General features: G+C 40.7%; 1 protein-coding gene and 1 long non-coding RNA gene across 3 annotated transcripts in view; one reads left to right on the top strand and one right to left on the bottom strand.

Moving 5' to 3' along the window:
• ETNK1 (ethanolamine kinase 1) overlaps positions 1-13,438 on the bottom strand; it is a 35,363-nt gene extending 21,925 nt beyond the window's left edge. The window contains exons 1-3 of the mRNA XM_027449994.3: positions 13,119-13,438; positions 2,560-2,819; positions 1,619-1,759 (exon numbers count right to left, since the gene is read on the bottom strand). Coding sequence (XP_027305795.1) covers positions 1,619-1,759; positions 2,560-2,819; positions 13,119-13,274 — 557 coding nt within the window. The 5' untranslated portion in view covers positions 13,275-13,438. The remainder of the gene's footprint in view (positions 1-1,618; positions 1,760-2,559; positions 2,820-13,118) is intronic.
• A 10-nt stretch (positions 13,439-13,448) lies between these two features.
• Positions 13,449-20,380, top strand: LOC113842449 (uncharacterized). 2 transcript variants are annotated; one of them, XR_005260894.2, is made up of 3 exons: positions 13,449-13,574; positions 16,298-16,392; positions 19,041-20,380. It is a non-coding gene; the product is annotated as an uncharacterized lncRNA (long non-coding RNA). The 2 variants fall into 2 exon arrangements; XR_011811295.1 differs by lacking the exon at positions 13,449-13,574 and adding an exon at positions 13,597-15,458.
• The last annotated feature ends 656 nt before the right edge of the window (positions 20,381-21,036 follow it).

Here is a 21,036-nt window from a genome sequence, read left to right as displayed (position 1 = left end):
TACAAGACAGGCTGGAGGGCAGACCTAGAGAACTATAGGCCTGTCAGTTTGACCTCAGTGACAGGGAAGCTCATGGAGCAGATTATCTTGACTGTCATCACATGGTACTTGCAGGGCAACCAGGTGATCAGGCCCAGTCAGCATGGGTTTATGAAAGGCAGGTCCTGCTTGATGAACCTGATCTCCTTCTGTGACAAAATAACATGCTCGATGCATCGATGGATGTGGTCTACCTTGACCTAAAGGCTTTTAACACCATTTCCCACAACATTCTCCTCAGGAAACTCCCACAACATTCTCCTCAGGAAACTGTCTGCTCGAGGCTTGGACTGGAGTACGCTTCATTAGGTTAAAACCTGGCTGGGTAGCCAGGCCCATAGAGTCATGGTGCATGGAGTCAAATCCAGCTGGAGGCCGGTCACTAGTGGCATCCCCCAGGGCTCAGTACTGGGGCCAGTCCTCTTTAATATATTTATCGATGATCTGGATGAGGGGATAGAGTGCACCCTCAGTAAGTTTGCAGACAACACCAAGTTAGGTGCATGTGTCGATCTGCTCAAGGGTAGGAAGGCTCTGCAGGAGGATCTGGATAGGCTGAGGTCAACTGTATGAAGTTCAACAAGGCCAAGTGCCGGGTCCTGCACCTGAGGCACAACAACCCCAAGCAGCACTACAGGCTGGGAGATGAGTGGTTGGAAAGCTGCCTGGCAAAGAAGGACCTGGGAGTATTGGTTGATAGTTAGCTGAACATGAGCCAGCAGTGTGCTCAGGTGGCCAAGAAGGCCAACAGCATCCTGGCTTGTATAAGAAGCAGTGTGGCCAGCAGGTCTAGGGAAGTGATTGTCCCCCTGTACTTGGCTCTGGTGAGGCTGCACCTCGAGTACTGTGTTCAGTTTTGGGCCCCTCGCTACAAGAAAGACATGGAGGTGCTCAAGAGAGTCCAGAGAAGGATGATGAAGCTGGTGAGGGTCTGGAGAACAAGTCTTACGAGGAGCGGCTGAGGGAGCTGGGCTTGTTCAGCCTGGAGAAGAGGAGGCTCAGGGGTGACCTCATCGCTCTCTACAGGTACCTTAAAGGAGGCTGTAGCGAGGTGGGGGTTGGTCTACTCTCCCATGTGCCTGGTGACAGGACCAGGGGGAATGGGCTCAAGTTGCATGAGGGGAGGTTTAGGTTGGATGTTAGGAAGAACTTCTTTACCAAAAGGGTTGTTAGGCACTGGAATGGGCTGCCCAGGGAAGTGGTTGAGTCACCCATCCCTGGAGGTCTTCAGAAGATGTTTAGATGTAGAGCTTAGTGATATGGTTTAGTGGAGGACTGGTTAGCGTTAGGTCAGAGGGTGGAGTAGGTGACCTTGGAGGTCTCTTCCAACCTAGATGATTCTGTGATGTAGTGTTCAATCATAACAAGAAATATATGAATACATAGAATATACTAAACAAATTAGAAAACTATCCTGATAGTTTATATATAGCTACACTGGTATGCAAGAGTATGACAAAACGTAAGATCTTCTATACTTCCTAGATTGGATGGCAACCCAAACTTTTTTTTTTAATATTCTTCCAACCATCATTCTGAAAGAATGGGAAGTCAGGAAAACACATAATTAAATAACTACCTTTTATTTACTTCTTCATCCGCAAATTCTGTGGGTATAAGAGAGAAGTATTTTCCCATCTTCAACCAGAGGTTTGATTTAGGGATCCAACCGTTGTGCGCATGGATAGTATGGATTTTAGCAAGCTGTTTGGCAATGAGTCTTAAAAGAAAAATATGTAATGTTATATTTGCAATAAATTAGACAGCCTTTATCCTACCTTTCCTAGCAAAAATAGATTTCACAGAAACATCATAGGACATCCAGCAAAAATATCAAAAGAGCATAAAAAAGAGCAGCACAGCTACAAGGTAGCATCTTTCAAGAGCCAAAAGGCCTTCAACAGCACTAAGGGTAGGGGGGAACACTAGTGGGGAGAGGAATCAGAGTTCAGCTATAACATGCATTATGGACCTCTATTTTCAGTCTTCAACTTGCTTATCTTTAGAAGAGTTGACTTAAATTAGCTACAGTTTTTAGGCAACAGATACATTTCAGCAAACACATGAAAGTCTACAATCTTAAAAACATCAGCATCTTCTTTTCTCTGCTAAAAGTATGAAAGTTATGTCTCAGATAAAGATATTGAGCCTATTCACAAATGAAGAAGACCAGAAACTGGGCTAGGACGACTTGATTTAATGAAGTCCAGCCTTGTAGAGCTACACCACATCAAAAAACTTGACTAGCAGTAGCATTGAAGTATTAAACACTCACAGTAAGCAGAACTCTTAACAAGTATATCCAGTCCTCCATGGGAGCAACAAGGGTCACTTGCTCAAAACTGAAATATGATTAACTAAGACATAGGAAAGCAAGCAGTCACAACTGTGACCATCAGTTTTGTGCAGGTTTATAAAAATATTTATTTTTTGTCTACTCATAAACTAAGCCTGAGATCCTTTGGGCCTGACAGAACATCATATATGTATCACAGAATTTAGAGAAATTTAAAAGTTTACCTGAAAATATCAGGATTGCACACATGCTCTGGATCCAGTGCTTCTCCCTGCATGAACTCATAGCACAGGCCATTATTGAAAGTACAGTATAGTTGAGGTGCACAGCCATGGGCCTGCAACACACGGAAACTCTTCACTTCCTCATCTCGATCAACTAAGAGCTCAGTCTTATTTCCATAGATTCTAACTAGAACCACATCATCTGTTGTGTCACCCACGTAGCAGCCAATTAGTTTATTGGTGATTCCATCAGTGAACAGCTGAAAAGTAAAAACAAACTGTAAGTGACTTAGATCTGTATTTCTAAAGTGCAAGAAGAGAATACAGGGTCATTCCTTGGCTCAGAAGACAATCTTCACTAGACTAAACATTAAAAAAAGATCTACAGAGGTTTTTCATTTAACACATCAAGAGAAAACCATGAAAACATGCCACAGTGAACTACCGAAACACTACATGTAAAAGGCAGTAACTGAAAGCTCAATATTATGAAACAAATTCTCACATAACCATGCTGAAAACTGATGGCTGAAATCAAAGCCCAAACAAGGTGGCCATCCTAAAACTGCAATGAAAGTGATCATAAACACAGGGCAGCACAGAAACCATTCTGACGCACTTCAGAATTTCATTATTTGCTGAACAGCGCACAAACACTACAAAGATATTCTTGGAGTCCTAAGCTACTCCTTTAAAAAGAAAGTAATGGTGAACTGCTTCTGACCTGAGTTTTACCTTCTGACCTGAGTCTTACCTTCCCACTAGTCTTGGGGTATTGCTGCTTGAGAACAATTTGCAAAGTCACTTTGGCTACTGTACAAATTTGATGGAGTACTTCAAATTCAAGACCCCAGTCTTCAGCGTCAGGTACCACTCCAAATTTAGAGAACTTCTGACAAGACTCACTCTTCCATCATTCTACTTCATAACTAGTACACGCCACTCAAAAGACAAACAAGCATTTTAAGACTTAGGAGCTATACAAAAGCAGTTTTAAAGCCCTGCAATTTACTTTTGCTTCAGTGACCAGTGTAGTCACCAATGCCTGAAAGTACAGAACGTGAAACAAGTAATTTTCCACAAAAAGAAGAGCATTCATCATCTTTTTACTTACATCTAATGGCAACTTAATCATTGCCTTTCAGACAACAGTGGGGGTATGATTGCTAGAAGTTCTTAGCTATGGGGGGAGAAACAAATACCACCAACAACTGTTGCTTCTCCTTTCATGGGACTAAACTAGTGATTAAAAGGTCTTGTAGATGCTACCAGATCAGCAGGCTAAATCCAGAGTTACTAGGCCATGTATACATAATTGCAGGCAGTCAAGCATTTGAAAGCAAATCAAGAATAATACAGCAGTTCTCTATCTTCTACAATCTGTGACAGTTTTACAGCTCAGTGCTGTAGAACTTTGTGCCCAGTCAATCCAGAGTGAACACTTACAAACTTGCCAGAAGAGACTTACCCATCCTAACTCCAGCTCCTACTAAGTGTCTCAAGGGCAATAGATGAATATTTTCAGGTGACAAGCACACTTTCAGACAGCCAACATCACATGCAAGAACACCAACATTTTTCTGAGCACTTAACAGGCTCCTGCTGTTCTAAACGCAAGTAAACAAATTACAGGTACAATACTTACAACCATAAATTGCATTCATGTGTATTTATTTGTTTAAATTTATGCCCTTTCTCACACTGTTGCACACCCAAGCCCTGATTAGCTTATAAAAGAATCAAACATTACACAAAGCATCCTTTCAGGACCTTCCACTAAAATAAGCAACCAACAGAAGGCAACTGCAAGTTGGTTCACATATGCATTTAGATATGCACAGTTTTCCGTTTGGTGGGCATCTTTTAATTAACTCACCACCTTTCTATACGAGGCACATTTATCATCAATTCTCATTTAGTAAACTTCTGGCACATGACACGAGGCAGGTGGAGACGGCCTGAACACCTGCATTTGAACATTTTCCAACTATGCAGGTACTGGAAGCTGCGAGCACTTTTGCCTAAGGCAACCTACAAACACTGGGGAAATTTTCTTTCACAACTGACGTAAGTCAGACTCAGAACAAAACTACTGACCAAGGAACAGTCCTGCTGCATTTCAGACCTTATAGGAAAGCTTAACATTTAAAAAAAAAATTTCCCCCCTTTTAAATTACACGTCAACAACAGGCAACTTCTCTACTTGCATCACTGTCCCTGAAAGCCTTGGAGGTGTTGGTTTTTTTTTTTTTGAAAGCAAAAAAAGTCGCAAACTTTCCCCCCCCCCCCTCTAAGGTTAAGTGGGTCTAATTTTGAAACGCTAAGTAGTACCATTCAAACACAAGTTAGTTTATTTTTCAAGTCTCATGGATATGGAGAAATCAAGCATCACCAGGAGCTTTTTAAACCCTAAAGGCCCCCCCACTCCCAGCCCCAAAATTGAGTCTCCCTGTTTTAGAAAGGGAAGAATTCACAAAAATGTGTTTTAACTATCGCATCTTGCTCTGCTCAGATTTCTTATGTGATTTAGCCAACAAACGCAAAAAAAGCAGAAAAAAGTGGCAGAGAATACAGAAAGTACTCTGCATAAAAGTTATGGACAGTCAGTCTCGTGCAAATAGGTTCAGCAAGTCATGCCATAAAGCCGAATTATCCTATTACATGATTCACCCAGAATTAGGGCTTTACAGACACTTATTACTAGCTATTAATAATCCAAAATAGGAGACAAATAATGAAGTCTTTGCCTTAAACAGTCCTCAAAGCACTAAAATAATGTTACACTGTTAGTACAACTTAAAAACTGTACAGTTTAGCATACCTACTGGTTTCCACAGTAAGATACATTTATACTCTTAACACTACTATATTTTTGTTTGACACTCACATGGATATTACAAGTTCTCTCTAAGATAAGGATCACATGCCTGAGCAATGGAGCAATGTTATCTAATTTGACCAAGCAGAGCATTTCTTCATTTCAAGTGTGGCTTGTAAATCATAAGTGACACCTCTGTAAGGTCATCATCTGCCCCCCACCCCAGTAAGTGTATAGTCACAGAAGGGACCTCCCCTGTGATCACTGATTCTCATACTTCTCAGTATACAAATAGAATAAACTCAAAAAAGTTCAAGGAATTCACCACCAGAGTTATCTGCTCCTGAAACATGTCGGAAGGATATGCTTTTATGTTCTTAGCAGTTCTTAGAAAGAACTAACTTGCTTAATGACATCCACATATACAACAGTTGTGCTACATTAAGGTTTAGGGTGAAAACCTTTAGTCTAAAAGCACTGATGTTTTCAAGATATGAGCACCCGGCACACAGGTAGCTCCTGATCTGTTCCATTATGTACCTCGAAACGCAATCTCTTCACAACCATATGCTGGCTGAAAGTTCCTACAAAATCAAGTCAGCTTCAAGTCACTGGAACTTCTGCTACCCTTTCCTATGTCTATAAAAATAACTCTAATCTAGCTTGCCCTTCTCTCTGTGCAGGATGGTACTATGGACAAGAAGAGCAGGTTCGAAGGTCCCAAGAAACGGCAACAGCACAAATAACAGAGACCTAAGTAGTACTGATGCAAGGAACAGTAAGAACTTGAGATTTGCTTCTGATGGTCAAACAGAAACTTCTGGCCACCTCACAGCTTTTGTCACACTGCATAGGTCTATTATCCCTCAGAATAAGCCTCATTAGCATTAATAAAAAACAACTCCACAGCAAGGAAATTGGACTCCCTTGACTTATAATTTAGGAACTCTAGTTCTTATTAGCATCTATTTGTAACATGCTGCTATAGGTAATTATTTACACCCAGGAGCATTTTATTTATTGATTAATAAATAAATAAGAAGGCAGAAGAGTTTGCTTACTTTTCTAATAACATAGCAGATAATTTCCATACTCCGACAGGAAAAACACTTAATGTTGTCTACCAATAAAAGAATTTAATACTTTATTCAGTACACAATTAATGCAAGATTTAAACAATCTGCTTGGAAGGTCTTCCCTGAAACAAACTGAGATGCAGCAGAGCAAAATATCAGTTCTGTAACAAAAGCATGATCAGAACAGACCCCTATTATGGAGGCAAGAAAAAAAAAAATTCAGTAAGCTCTCAAGGTCACGTAGAAGATGGAAAAATCTACAGTGTTACATATACCAGGTAGGAAATTCTTGAAATATATCTAGACATACAGAGAGCAAATGGAAGCAAAAAACACAACTGAGTGAGTAAAACAAAACAAAAAGAAGCACAACTCTGGTACTCTAGTAGTCTGAAAAAATTAAATATTGTGATATGTACTTATCACCTTGTGGTACCTACTTTCAGGTGATACAATGCTAAGCTACAGCTGAATTCTGACAACATTCCTGGAAATGATATTTATACTGGCCCATGATCTAGGCAAGAAATACAGGAGGAGATTTAGCTGGAAGTCCAGACTGTCAAGGCTCTCCAGCTCTTGGGAACAAACAAATTGTTTACTGAAATACAAAGTGAAGGTTAGAAATCTACAAATGAGTTATTCAAGTGCAGTCACAGAAAGCAGTAGATAGAAATAGGACAGGTCAAGTAGGTCCAGGAAGAGCAGAAACATGTCTTTTTTGAGACAGCTTACTTTAAAAGCAATTATACTTTAAAAATCTCATAATGATCAGGTTATTAGATTTCTGATAAAGGCATGCGCTGGATATATTCCTATCTCATAATAAGTGCTTCAAAAAAGCTTGTATATGATCCTATTGTTCCAGGTGCTCAAAAGAATGAGAACCAAGTTCTGATCACATGGAACATGCACGAAAAGGCAGAAATTAAGTGTCACAGGGGGAAAAGTAGAAAGCACTTACCCAGCAAATTTTCCACAATTTTTTTCCAATTTTTTGTCCTTACATCCACTGAAGGAGAAACAGTAGTAGTAGTAGTACTGTACTGCTGCAGAAACAAACAGGAATGTGATGTTTCTGCATTGATAAGGAGGGCTCTCCCTGGTTCTGCTTCTGAACCCGAAAATGACAGGGAAGATCTCCAGAAAGGCATAATTTGTAATATATGCTTCTTGAAATCTTCTCAGCATTGAAGTTTCTATTGTAAGATGCAACTTATTTTTTTTTCTGGGAGAATACAGTCTATGCAAGCACATCCACAAGCATACCTCTGCCAAGAATTCCATACCTCGAAAAGAGGTTCATCATTTCTCCATCTTTTTTCTTTTTTTCAGCTACTCATAAAAGAAGACAAAGTACTGGTTGGTTACTGGAAAATGCAGGTCTCATATGTCAGAGAAACATCATCCAAAGGTCCCCAGGCTCTGGAGCCACAACACCGCCAGGCCACCACACTTTGCAGTTGGAAGCCAGTGCCTACATGATTTGAGCTATGAGCTGGCCACAAACAAGCACCATTTGTTGTGAGAAGCAGGAGCTAGCAGGAAGCCAGTAAATAAATGGTGCCATTCTATGCTAAGTTTGGCCAGAGGCTGAACTACCAGTTCTCCAGCGAACACTTGGGGCACCCAGCCATGACAGCAGCATGGAGAAAAACCAATACTACTACTACTGTTATTACTATATGGCATGGGAAACAAACACTTTTTGGCTACCAATCAAGCCTGCAGCTTCAAAGAACACTTTTTTTTTTTTTAAGATGTGAAATTCCATGTCTTGCATATCCTCAATATGAAGACCATTTAAAATTACATGCAGAAATCTAAAATACTACAGATACATCACTGTTTGCAAGGACCAGTTCTGATCTAAATGTGTTACGATGAGTTAATTTTTCTTTGGAGACTTATTCTAGCATAAATAAAAATATTTCGTCTTCTTTCTGAAGACTATTCTCCTACCCAAGGAGACAGTCAACATCTGATAACCAGTTGAGAGACTTGTGTAGCCGCGAATTGTTTTAGAACCTTCTACAGACTACACAATACTGATTAAAAGTTACAGACATACATGTAAAAATAGACTAATGTAATGTATAAAAGGAGTCAAGATTTTAATTCCAACAATGGATTTGCTGTTCCTACTCTGGAGACTTCTGACATGAATCAGCATCTAAAAGTGAAAAAGCCACAGACTAAAGAGGAACATCTTTAGGAAGCTGTCTTTTCTGACATCACAAGCCTTTCCTGGAACTTATGTCCATACATAGCCAGGTAACTAACAGGCTGTGTCTTAGCAAAAATTGACTTTTATTTTATTTTATTTAATTACCTAGAATGAGACTCATCAGTACAAACACACCTATACCATGCACAGCTGGATTACATCATACTGTGATGTGGCACATCAATTCACCCCGTGAACATGATTGCTGCTCCACCCACTGATACCATAAAAATTCCTTTACAACAAGAGATTATCTAGCATCAAACACATGAGAACAGAGAAATCAATCAGCATCAAGTGACATCTACTACCTAAAGTTCTCAATTGCTGCAACACTGTGTTCAAGGTACACCTCAAATTACAGTTTTTCCACAATACACCACCATCAGTGTAGCCCATTCTGAAACAATTTCATATTATTTTCCTTCACTCAATCTTCCTCTAAGTAACTACTTCCACAACTGTTGAAGATCATATCCTAGAACAGCTAGGTGTTAAAAAATACCACTCTTGAAAAAAAATGTAATAGCATTCAGATTCAGAAAATATTAGTTTGATTTGTTCCCCATGAGATTTATGTTTTGTTCCCATTCAATTATCTCATTGCTTTAAATTCCATATACAGTCTCTGTTTAAATAAACAGAGTATCTTAAGTAGTTCAGAAACCTGAAGCCAGGCTTTTTGTAATAAATACAAACATGCAGACAAGAACAGAACTCTGAGCAGAAGCCAGAAAATATTAATTAAAGAAAAGCTATTGAGCGCAAGTCAGGAAGGAAAAAAAGCAGATAGATGGGGGGAAGGGAGAGAGAAAAAGCTAACCGGATATATAAGGAAGTAAGGTTTAAGTTAAGTATTTTGTTGGCTGAAGTACAAGTCTTTCTAAGCACAACTAAGTCCTTACAAAGAATAGTAAGCCACAGTAGTAAAGTCATGCAAAGCACTGATAAACGCTAAGACGTGTACATCCTGAACAAAGACAGCACTATACCACAATATTCCATAATGTGAGTGTGAACAAGAAACATTTGTGAAACCTTTTTGGAAATGATATGGAACAAAGTTCTACAGAGAAGCTTGCAGATTCTAAAAAAGTAAATTTCATTCAATAATTGAATCTCCTTAAAAAAAAATTCTTTTCTTCCCCTTTAGGTTTGTGCAAGGACAAGAACAGTGGTAGCATGCAATTTTATCCCAGATTCCCAAGTGATCCTGCAGCTGACTTTTGGATACATATCACACTATGCAAATAATAAATGTGTAAATTAACACTCATTAAGTCTCTTCACCAGTAAGAGCAAGCAACCTTTATTTTTAACATTAAAGAACACTTCAGAATGAAAACAAATACAGATTGTATTCCCTGCTGCTTAACATTATGCTGTAGAGAGGCGATTATATATTAACCTACTGAATCCTTTGTTAGGAACAGACCTATAGATGTTCAGTAGGTCATGGAATGAAAGAATCCCAAGTCTACACTTGGAGTGGTCACTGGCCTTCCTGTACCATAACCAAACACTGATCCTCCTTCAAAAACAAAGTTTCACCCCATAAAAGAAGGGAAAAAAATTAAGATGAGAAAACTTAAGATATTTTTACATTAGGAAGGTGATAAAACCTTTTTATGGCATGAAAGAGTTAAATATAGATAAAGTTTTCTTTTTCATTACAATTTTTATATTCAGGCCAACTCATTAGTAATGTCCACTGTCACAATTTAAGCTGTTCACTAATCCAAAACAGGGTTTGAATTTTGAAGGGCATTTTACCTCATGAAATCCTCAGGCACTGTTCCCTATATTCGCTTCAACAAACTTCTGGATTAAGAAAGCTGTAAGCTTTCACCAGGAGGTTGAAGCCTCCATAGAGATTCTGTCCAACCTGAACTACTCTATTTTATTACTTTGATCATGTTACAGAATCAGAAGCTACTAAAACAAATACGTGCTTTTTGTGATAATGACATAGCTTTCTGAAAGCGTAAAGCAGAGAACGCAAACCTCGAGAATTTAAGATTTAGAAAATACAATACCCAGTTCTACACAGCTTCCAGTGCATCCTTAGATGACAACTGCACAACTGAAGTATGTGAAGTTCATATTTAGACAGGAAAATTTTGCTTCTCCTTATCACTACAAAACAACATATTTATGTTCTTGTACACTGGTAACATTCACATATAACTGGAGACAGGAGATGCATTAAAATGAACTGCCTGTGATTCAGCAAATGGTTGGCAATGCTTACAGATTCTAGAATTTCTACAAATTCTGCATTAAAAGGATACTTTAAACAATGACTAATTATTTTCATCCTGTCCTACATTTGTTTCCTATACTGATACAAAAAAAAAAAAACCAAAAGTCATGAGTATACCTTAAACTTACAGATCTTACAAGAAGTAAGGATTAAATATTAAGATGTTCTAAATACACTCCAGAACTGTTTCATTGACTAATCAGTTTGGCACACAGAACATTTTTTTGCAAGAGAAGTTGATTAACTTTTATAAGTCAAGCCCTGGACTCTTCCAACTTCTTACTCATTGTTTTGAGCCAAGAATTACTTGCGAGCAAAGGCAGATAGCAGCAGAGTTCAACAGAGGAAGCAGTTCCTTCCACCTACCAATGTTCTTTGTCTACTTTGCTATCATGCTGCTGTTTCACATTAGACAAGCATATTTTCCACGTGATACATGATTCTCATTTTTTCCTCCCTCCTAAATATACATGTATGCCTATCCAATGAGAAGAATCCAGGGCAGACCTTGTTTGCTCCATCCTCTGAACAAAAGCAGTCATCATCAATTTCAGCATCCTACCGTATGCGATGCATGTGTAACCACATGAATTCTTTGTTGTTATGTATAGACATAACATTTAAAAACAGATTAAAGAGTAAAAATAAAGGGCTCCTAAAGAGCTTCACAAATAGGATTTTTTGCTGTTGCAAACAAAGAAAATATAAAAAAAAGAGTAGAAAATTGTTTGATTTTAAAGTAATTTGGTTCAAACAAGATTGAGACAGTTTTTTATACACAAGCACCTAACCAGACAGTAGCCTATTACCTTCATATTGCATGGCTAGTCAAATAAGTCCCAGTTCCACACCAATGGCAGTGGTGCTTTTTATTCTAATTGCTTTTTCTTCCAAACTGAGTGGTGAAGGAAGGAAGTGGGTTTGTTTTTTTTGTGTGTTCTTGTGGCGTTTCATTTTAAACATGCTAGAACTTTCCCAAAAGGTCAGGAACATCCCACTTTAAAATGAAAATATTTCAGTTTATTAGAATGCCTGCATGAATAAAAAGTGATGTTGAGAAGTAACCTATCATCAAACTAAAACAAACCCACAAACAGGAACCCTGTTTAATACTCGAGGAAAAATATCCTACCTACACTGGGACTGTGCCTCACTTACAACTGCGGTCCTCAAAGAAATGATTTCAGGAAAAAAAAAAAGCATTAGCTTTGTTTTCATGCTAACTGAGTTGTGCAAGTCAAATTTCTATTATCCAAAAACTTCATAAAATCGAAGCCCATTTACGCGTTATTACCACAACGATCTCAGTTTTTCTACAGGAATTATTTCCAACTGCTAGTTCACCTCAGGAGAAAAGAAAAAAAAAAAAAAGCTTTACGAAAACGATACACCTCCGCACATTGTTAACTGCTGGAAAAAAAAAAAAAAAAAAAAAAGAAAAGAAACAGGTTAAGAGGACGGCAGGAACCGCCCAGAGGAAGGCAGGCTGCACGCGATGCGCCGCTCTGCCAGCGGCAGCTCCCGCCCGGCGCGGGGCTCGGTGCGGTATGTTCTAGAAGCGCCACGGCGCCCGGTCCCGCACAGCGGATCCGCACGGCGCCGAGGGCTCCTTCACCCCGCCAACCGCCGGGGAAGGCGCGGCGGGCCCGCCCCGGGCGGCGGCAGCCGTTACCTCACCGCGGCACCTCCCGTTACCTCGGCGGCCGTTACCTCAGCGGCCGCCCCCTCCCTCCCCCGGCTTCCTTCCCCGCCGCCCCCCGGGGAAGGGGGGGGGGGTCCCCCGGCTTTGCGAGAGCCCCTGCCCAGCAGGGTGACGGGGGAGGGCCCTTCTCCTCGGCCTCTCGCCGCCGGGGCGGCACAGCCCCTCCTCGCCCCTGCCCTGCCCGGAGCCGGGCTTCAGGGGGGAGGGCGCGGAAGGAGGAAGAGGAAAGGGAGCGCTGGGGCCGGCAGGGGGCAGGGGATGCTGCCCGGCCACGCCGCCCCGCCCCGCCAGCAGCCTGCCGAGCAAATGGGGCTCGGCGCAGGGGGCTGCGCTGGGAGGAGGCGGGGGGGAGGGGAAGGAAGCGCGGCGGCGGCTCCCCCGCACAATGGCCGCCCGCCCGCCCTGCCCTTCCCTCCTCATCCCTTCCCCTCCCCGCCGCATCCCGCCCGCAGGCCCCGCGGCGCCCCCCGTACCTGCAGCGTCACCTCCTCGGGTCTCCAGTGGGGCCGCAGGCGGCGCAGGAGCTGCAGGGCGCCCTGGCGGCAGCCGGGCCCCTCCCGCTCGCTGACGGTGATGTCCAGCTTGGGCACCTCGGGGGAGCCGGGCGGGACGTGGATGTAGTTGGACATGGCGGCGGGCAGGGACGAAGGGGCGGCGGGCGCGACACGGGCGGGCGGCTCTCGCTGGCGTCTCCTCCGCGCTGGAGCCGGCAACTGAGGGGGGAAATTTCCACTGGGGCTCTCGATAAAGCGGCTCCACCTCCCCCGGCTGCGGCGCGGAGCAGCCTGGGACAGCGGGCGGAGCCTGCCGCCGCCCGGCCCCTCACCTGCCCGCCGCGGCGCCCCCCCCCCCCCCCGCCCACCCGGCCCCGTCACGGCACCGGCGGGCACGGCCCGGCTGCCGCCGTCAGCGCGTTGCCTTTCTTTTCGGTACCTGCCTCAGTAACGCCTTTATTTTTTTTTTTTTAATTAATTTCTTAATCATCATTCTTCCTTCCTGCGGGGTGTATACTTGCCTTGCTCCACTTGGTGCGGTTGCAGCCGGTGCCATCGGTATTCCCTCCGGGCGCTGAGGACGCACCGTGCTGTGCGCCTGCCCCGTGTTCAGTATCTCCGTGAAGAGCAGGCAGCCCATATGCAATGCGGAATAAAATTAATCTTGAAAACCGTGCTGCCTGCAAGCGTTGATGGGGCGGTTTGAGATCGTTTTTTTTCAGCCAAAACAAAAGCCCAGAGTATACCAAAATAAAGCACGTTATTTTTATTTTTATTTTTTTAAAAGGAACTGATACTAATTTTTGGACATGTTTATATCACCCATAATACTCCCATAAGTACATGCCTCCCATCGCATTCTGTGATCTTCCTTTTTTTTTTATTATTATTATTATTTAAAAAAATACTTCTTCAGAGATCTCATCATTTATACATTATTCAGTCTTTTAAGTTAGTATTAGCATAGTAGCTAATAGCATGGTAGTAGCATAGCATGATAGCACCCTATCTCGTCAGGTGATACAATGCCCTCTGCTTCTACTCGGGCAGTTTGGTAGATGATAAGCTAAGACTTATTTGCAGATTAAGGGCAAAGTGACATTTTTGTTAAAATAAAATGTCAGAAGTTGAATGCTCCATCTTCCGCATGACCTGGTCTAAACAGAGATTCAGTCATGCTAATACAGAAGAAAATACTTATTCCTGCCAGAAGCCATATTACTTTCAGTTGTTTGCTCTGAGAAGCCTTGCTAATTTGCCAAAGTCTGACTAAATCTCCAGAAGTTGGCTGTGAATTTATTTTAAACATAAGGGGGGAAGTTGGAGCCATCATGGTGTTTAGATTGTTTGGGAATTAAGGAAACTGAACTTAAAGATCAGTTAGGCTTTTAAACTACTAAATATAGATATATTTTTATAAATATATAAATAGATAAAAGAACTAGGGATGTGTAGGCAGCAGCACCTTCATCTATTCAGGTCATGGTATAAAGGCACATCCTTTTTGCTTGTCCTCAAAGTGCATGGGTTTCTTCATTCCTTCATTCCTGTTTTACAATGGTTGAAGAAAAGTTAGAGCTAGCAACTAGTTCTGTTCCCTCTTTACCTTATGTTTCCTGCAAATACTTGCTGTGTTTGAATCAAACCCCAGAAAACATGTTCTGAGGACAGGGACTGTTACTCAAAGCTCCCAGGAACAGTATTTTTTTTCCTTTTAGAAAAAATATTTTTACTCTTTTTAATCCTCCTGAAACCTGTACCCTACAAACTGTGAAATTCATTAATAGGAACTCCAGTGCAATCTTCACAGGCTACAAAGCATTCAGGTCGGCTACAGACTTGTTCTTAAAAAGGCCTGATGTTTCATGAAATAAAGGCTTGGGAACACAACGTGCATCTTTTTTAGACACACCATACTAAATTAAAGTCATCCTAAGGCTGACCTTATAGACATACACAATGTGGAACTGGAAAAACCCGGATGCTTTAGTTCTCTCCCAGGCTGCGCTCTACCAGCCAGTCTGGGTATCAACTACCTACAGCCTGTTTGAACTGCTTATCCTCACAATTCTGCCATTCTCTTTTCTATCTTCTGCTAATCAGAAACCAGGTTTTGCCATTTCATTTATTTCTACATTTTTTATCTTGCTTTTAGGTCAGTGCTGAATGCCTTATTAGCTCTTTAAAAAAAAAAAAAAAAAAGGAAGAAACATCAGGCTTAGAACCAGTTGTAACTTCCCAGATGCAGTTCTCCTGGCTGCTTGCCAAACCCAGTAATTCAGTAATTGCTTCAGAAGAACTCAGTACATAAATGTGACTGTGAGTCGAAAATGTACCCCTTCTAGCCATAATTAACTTTAATAATAGTTTGCATACTTGAGAGTCTCAAAATACTGTTCTTATATTGTCCTAATCTTACAGATAGAAAAATTGAGTCATAAGGTTAAACCTGCCATTAAACCAGTCAGTCAGTGGGCCTGGAAATAATTTTCAAGTTTCAGTCCAGTCCTTTGATCACAGCATTTCTTCAGGGCTTTAAAGAATGTCATCTCTGTTGATTATCCAACATGTATTATTTGTGTCAAGATGAATCACATCTCTGTACACACAGTGTTAAACTGTAATTCAACTCTTATATTTATTTATTATATTGATTTTTAAAGTGCCTGGTGCCCTAGCATCCATATTGATTTACCAGCAACAACTCTCAACACACAAAGCTGATAGTTCTGTCATATGTTTATTGTACTCTATAAACAGATTTCATTTTAATGTTGGTGAAGACTAGCTTGAAATGTATTTTTTAAAAATCTTGGCAATTTATAAATTTCTCTAAGATGGATACTGCTTGGCATGTTGTTTATATGGTAAAAACTCTTGTGCAAGTTGCTTGACAGAATAATGGATTATAGCTTTTTCAAGTGTATTTTGAAAGCCACATATGACAGAGTAAAAGCTTCAATGCTCGTTGCAGTTTTATGACTTCATTTTCTAGTAGCCTAGTTAGTGACATGCATGCGACACATTCCATATGATAACCTAGTTGCTAGCTATCTTACCCCTGTATTTTTCCAGTATGGGAGTGGTGCTGTGCATAATGTAGTCTTTATAACAAGTGTGATTACATGTGAAATAGCTTAGCGGTTTCCATCTTTCAGTTTTTCAGGGTTTCACCTGGAAACCTTGGCAGTTCTCCTACTGGAAGTCTGGACAATTGTGGCAATAGGCTTGCTTACCTCCAAGGCTGCTTCAGGTAAATGCACAGATGTCTTCCCTCTAATCTGTCCCTGTCTCAAAGTCTGGGAACCACAGGTTGAACTGCCGTGGATAGTTACCCAGTCACACACACTGCAGGAAACGGCCTCAACTAAACAAAACACTTAAATGCATTTAAATTAGTTCAATGAAGAGACAAAGCCTGCTTAAGTCAGTAGGGCCAAATACATTCTTAAGCAGGTGCTAAATCACAACGAGCAGCTCAGCAAGAAATTCCATTATTTCTCCATGCTGGAGGGGCTAAAATGTACATTTGTTGTACAAATGGCTATTTATAAAACTAGGCAAGGCTCTTTGTATAGCCCTTGCATATAAAGAAAGAAAAGAAAATCTTCATACTAATTATGCTACTCAAAAATATAGATTAAATAAAGCAGCACAAAATAAAATACCACAAAAAGGCCACTGTCTGCATTTATTTTAATAGGAAAAAAAAAAAAAGAGTAATTCCAAGTTGATTGATCTAAATCTGAACTGTATACGCATACAATAGTTTGCCATATCCTGAGGTTTTTCTCAAGGGCAACAAGTATACATACTGTGTAAGTACCCAGATTGAGTCTAGTGGGGTAAATTTAGTATGCCTCACATGCAAGAATAAATTCACACACAGCAATGTAAAAGGAGAATTTGAACAGCTTTTATATCTTCTAGAAATATCTTTGTAACATATTATTGACTAATAAAACATCCTCCTAGAGGAAAAAGTTATAAACCTCAGTAATTTGAAACCCTGTGAACAAAGACAGTGTCAAACGTACATTTAAATATTATGTTAGCTTGTAAAAGAAGCCTAGAATACCTTGTTTTCTTATTTTTAAGGCATTATCAGAATGCTATTCTGTTTTTTCTAGTGAAATCTTTAATCATTTATATAGTATAAAAAGGGGGGGAGGAGTAAGCTGAACTAAATTAAAACAAATTTAAAAGATACATACAGAATAGTCTTGAGAGACCAAGAATATGGTTATCACATATAAATTACTGCCAGTTCACATGTAATTTGAATAAAGAAGGAAAGGAAAAAAAAAGGTAGAAAAGAAGGGAAAGCAAATAATAGGCAGTTTTTGCGATTCCACATCAATGAGGAGAAATTACTAAACTGGCATAGGTGTTTTCCTCACAAAAAATGTTATTCTAAGTGATCTTGTTGGTAGTTTCAAGAAATCAAAGACTGAAGAATCATAGAAGTTATGCAGAAATAGTGCTGCTTTCTCAATTGTATCTAATCCCTTTGCATCAAGTTGGACAATAATTAGAAAGACTTGGGGGCAACAAGATCACATCCTTTCTTTAAGATTTCCAGCAGCCTGCACATCCAGGCATCTGTCTACCAGACTCAATCCTGTTGTTTGTTTGTTTGTGTGTCCCTCTTTGTATAATTTCTCTAAGCCCCGCTTCCAACCTGGTTTATAGGGTATTTCCTACAGGATTAAGGTTAAGGTGACCAGACTTTGTCTATCCTCTCTTAATGACTTTAGGAGGAAAGGCTTCAGAATTTCACTGGAACTTTAAATCCCAAAGATAGTTTTGCATCATATCATTCTGGAAATTCTTGAACGGATTAATAAAAAGTAATCATTTGTTTTTCACTGAAAGAAAGGAGAGGAGAAGTAAGCTTTTATCTGTTCTCTTGCTGCCTATGAACTTTTAACTTTTTTTTTTTATTGTCTTTTTTTGCCACTTTTCAAATGGGTTGAAGGGAGAGGTCCCTTCACTTTTGAAAGGTGCATAATTCCACTTTATCTGGATTAACATCAGGTAGCATAATCTAGTATCCCCTGCTCAAACTTTGCCTCTTTTGTCTTTATTTTGATCTTTTGCCCTTACAAGTTTACTCTGGTAGACTAGAAGTATGTCGTATATATTTGACTAGATCCTTAATGGACTTGGAAGTCCTGTATCCAAGAAACAACCACCTCAAATCAATCTGGGGTGCTACAGTCATTTTCCTTTTTCTTTTTGTTCTATAATCTATATGCTTCTTTTTGTTTGTTTTGTTTTTCCCCCACTGTCTCAGTTTTTTCCTAGATTCTTGTCTCCTTTTGGCCTCCTCTTTGGTAGTGTTTTTCTTTTGTTGCATGCCAGCGCATTGCTAACTAGCACAGTCTGGTTAAAATCAGTTACACTGGAGGAACAGAACTTTGCACAGCCTGTTTCAGTGCCCATCCACCAGGAAAACTACCATTTACCTCACCGGGAGCCAAATGAAGTGGAACAGGTTACATCTGTACAGTCACATGTGCTTGGATTAAAGTTCGCAGCCAGGCTCTGCTCTCTCACTGCTCTCAGCCCACCACCAGTGAGGGTGCAAATTCCACCCGGGGGGGGGGGGGGCGGCAGCAAGGGCTGCCTGGGGCCACGAGGCAGGGGGCAATGTGGGGCCTGGCCCCCAGGGCCTATCCCATCACCTCCAGCCAGAAGTTGGCAGAGGCTAATGGGGATGGTGTCTAGGAGAGGGGACCAGTAAGGGCCATTCGTGCCCCTGGGAAAGCAAATCTGACTTTCACAAGGGCACTCCAATTTCCATCCGAAGCCTACAACTTGTAGGTTGTTGTTTTCACTAGAAAGTCCTGCAGATTTTATTTTATTTTTGTATTATCTGTTACATTATTTTTCCTACAGACTGTGCTTTGACTACTTTCCTACAGACCCTCTTAGAGGGCTTGCCAAAGAAGTACCACAGGCATAAGAGAAGAGCACCGCAGAACAGCCTGGTATTTAGTCATTGGCTTGTAAATATCTTTTACAGATTTCCTATCTGCATCTGATGCTATGCATGGCAAATCACTGAATTAGCCAGCTTCTTTTACGCCTTTGTTAAGGGAGAGCTTGGAACATTAAGTTTTATGTTTAGGGACAATAAAGCTACATATTCACATCGGAAAAGTAAAAAACAATAAAACACACAGGGCCAAGTTTTACCAAGGTCTGTGTACCCCTCCGTAAGGCTGTGGAGCCCAAGCACACCAACAGAGGAGGAGGATGGCTTGCCTGGCTGCTGCCAGCTCGGACTGCAAGCGGGAGGAAATCAGGAAGGAACAGAAGTTGCCATACAGGAACATTCCATACCACTGGGAGCTCACAGCTCAAGTGGCATTATGAGTTTTATCAAATTGCCTTGAAAGAGAGCCGGAAGCTTCACTGCATGGTAAACAAACACATCCCTAATTATCATCAGCTTTCCTAAATTCCCTGTTTCCCCCATCATCTTGCCCCTTAAAATATTTTGGCTTGTACAGCCAATTCAACTCAGCAGTCTTTATGCTTCGGGATGCAACAACTTTCCTGATCTGTTTGAATCCACAGAACTTTTAACATGTGAAAAAGAAGGAGCATTCATTCCAGCTTCACCCCCCTCTCTTCAAAGCACTGTTGGAGAGGAGCAGTGCCTCTGGTTTCCCTTCACATGCCAGGATTTTGCATTTCTATCTCAACCGGGCCCCCCAGCCCCTGTCTGTACAGGCCTCAGTTCACCCAGAACACAGAGCATCTTGTGCAAGCAGGTTGCAGCTGCAACATTCTGTTTCATTTCTGTGATCTACCTATCTTCTGCTGTGATGTTATTCTGAGACTTACGTTTTTTATCTCGACTTAAAGTTTCTAAGTTTGTAACGATTTTTGTTTAGAAGATACTGTTTTCCCTGGTATTCATTACAATTGGCTGTGGTTTGAGCATGTCGGGAGCTTAGTCAGCTGCTGGTGCAATGAGAGGCCAAGACTTGTTTTTCTTCTTTTTATCCCTTTCATCCAGTGGAAAAAGTTTCCTGCTGCTTTGCCTACTGATATTCGATATCCTGTCTCCAACTGATGCACATCTTTAAGTTTTAAAGAACAGCATGTCAGCAAGCTCTGTTAATTATCACTCATTTTGTCCTCTCCCCGCTCCCCCCCCCCCCTCCCCTTGCATTGTGAGATTATTTTGGAGGATGTACCTCTCAAGGAAATGATTGTTTCTGATTCAACTTCACTCATCTGTAATAAAATAATAATAATAATAAATCACTGTCTTATGTTTTTTAACTATGTATTTATTTAGTCTACAGAATTATAAATATGCTTGCAGTAAAAAAAGCAGCCATTCAGAAGCTTTTTAAGACATCTTTTACAAGTAAATGATAACGGAAAAAAAAAAAAAAAAAAAGTAGGAAACATGAGAGATTTGGGGAGTTTCTCTTGAAGTAGTTTGCATTCTAAAAAATTTTCCTGCTAAGTATCATCCTGCCTATATTTTATGAGAAATAATCTTTCTGGCAACAACATGAACTACCTGCATTGGAAAGGAAACAGTGCAAAGCTGTTACTATGTCATTATAGATCATTTAATCAAACATAATACTTTGAGTTATTTTAACAATAAGTAAATTACAAAAACATTTCTAAAATATTATTCTACCATGAATACTGAAGTCCCTGGTTATAAGCATTTGTTTCCCTCCTATCTGTGGGAACAGAAAGCTTCAGTCTAAAGAAAAACACAAGTATACACAAGCAGAAATACTGAAGGAATGTTTGAAAGGTAGGTTGATCAGTCCTACAATTGCATGGATTAATAGCCCAGAATTATATATCAGAACACCTGCAATGTTATTTTATTGATCCTTAGCAGTGGACAAGCGGA

The sequence above is a fragment of the Anas platyrhynchos genome, chromosome 1 (assembly GCF_047663525.1).
Source record: "Anas platyrhynchos isolate ZD024472 breed Pekin duck chromosome 1, IASCAAS_PekinDuck_T2T, whole genome shotgun sequence".
NCBI classification, from domain to species: Eukaryota; Metazoa; Chordata; class Aves; order Anseriformes; family Anatidae; genus Anas; species Anas platyrhynchos.
Note: the sequence above shows the minus strand (reverse complement) of the source record. Positions and strands in the feature narration are given on the sequence as shown.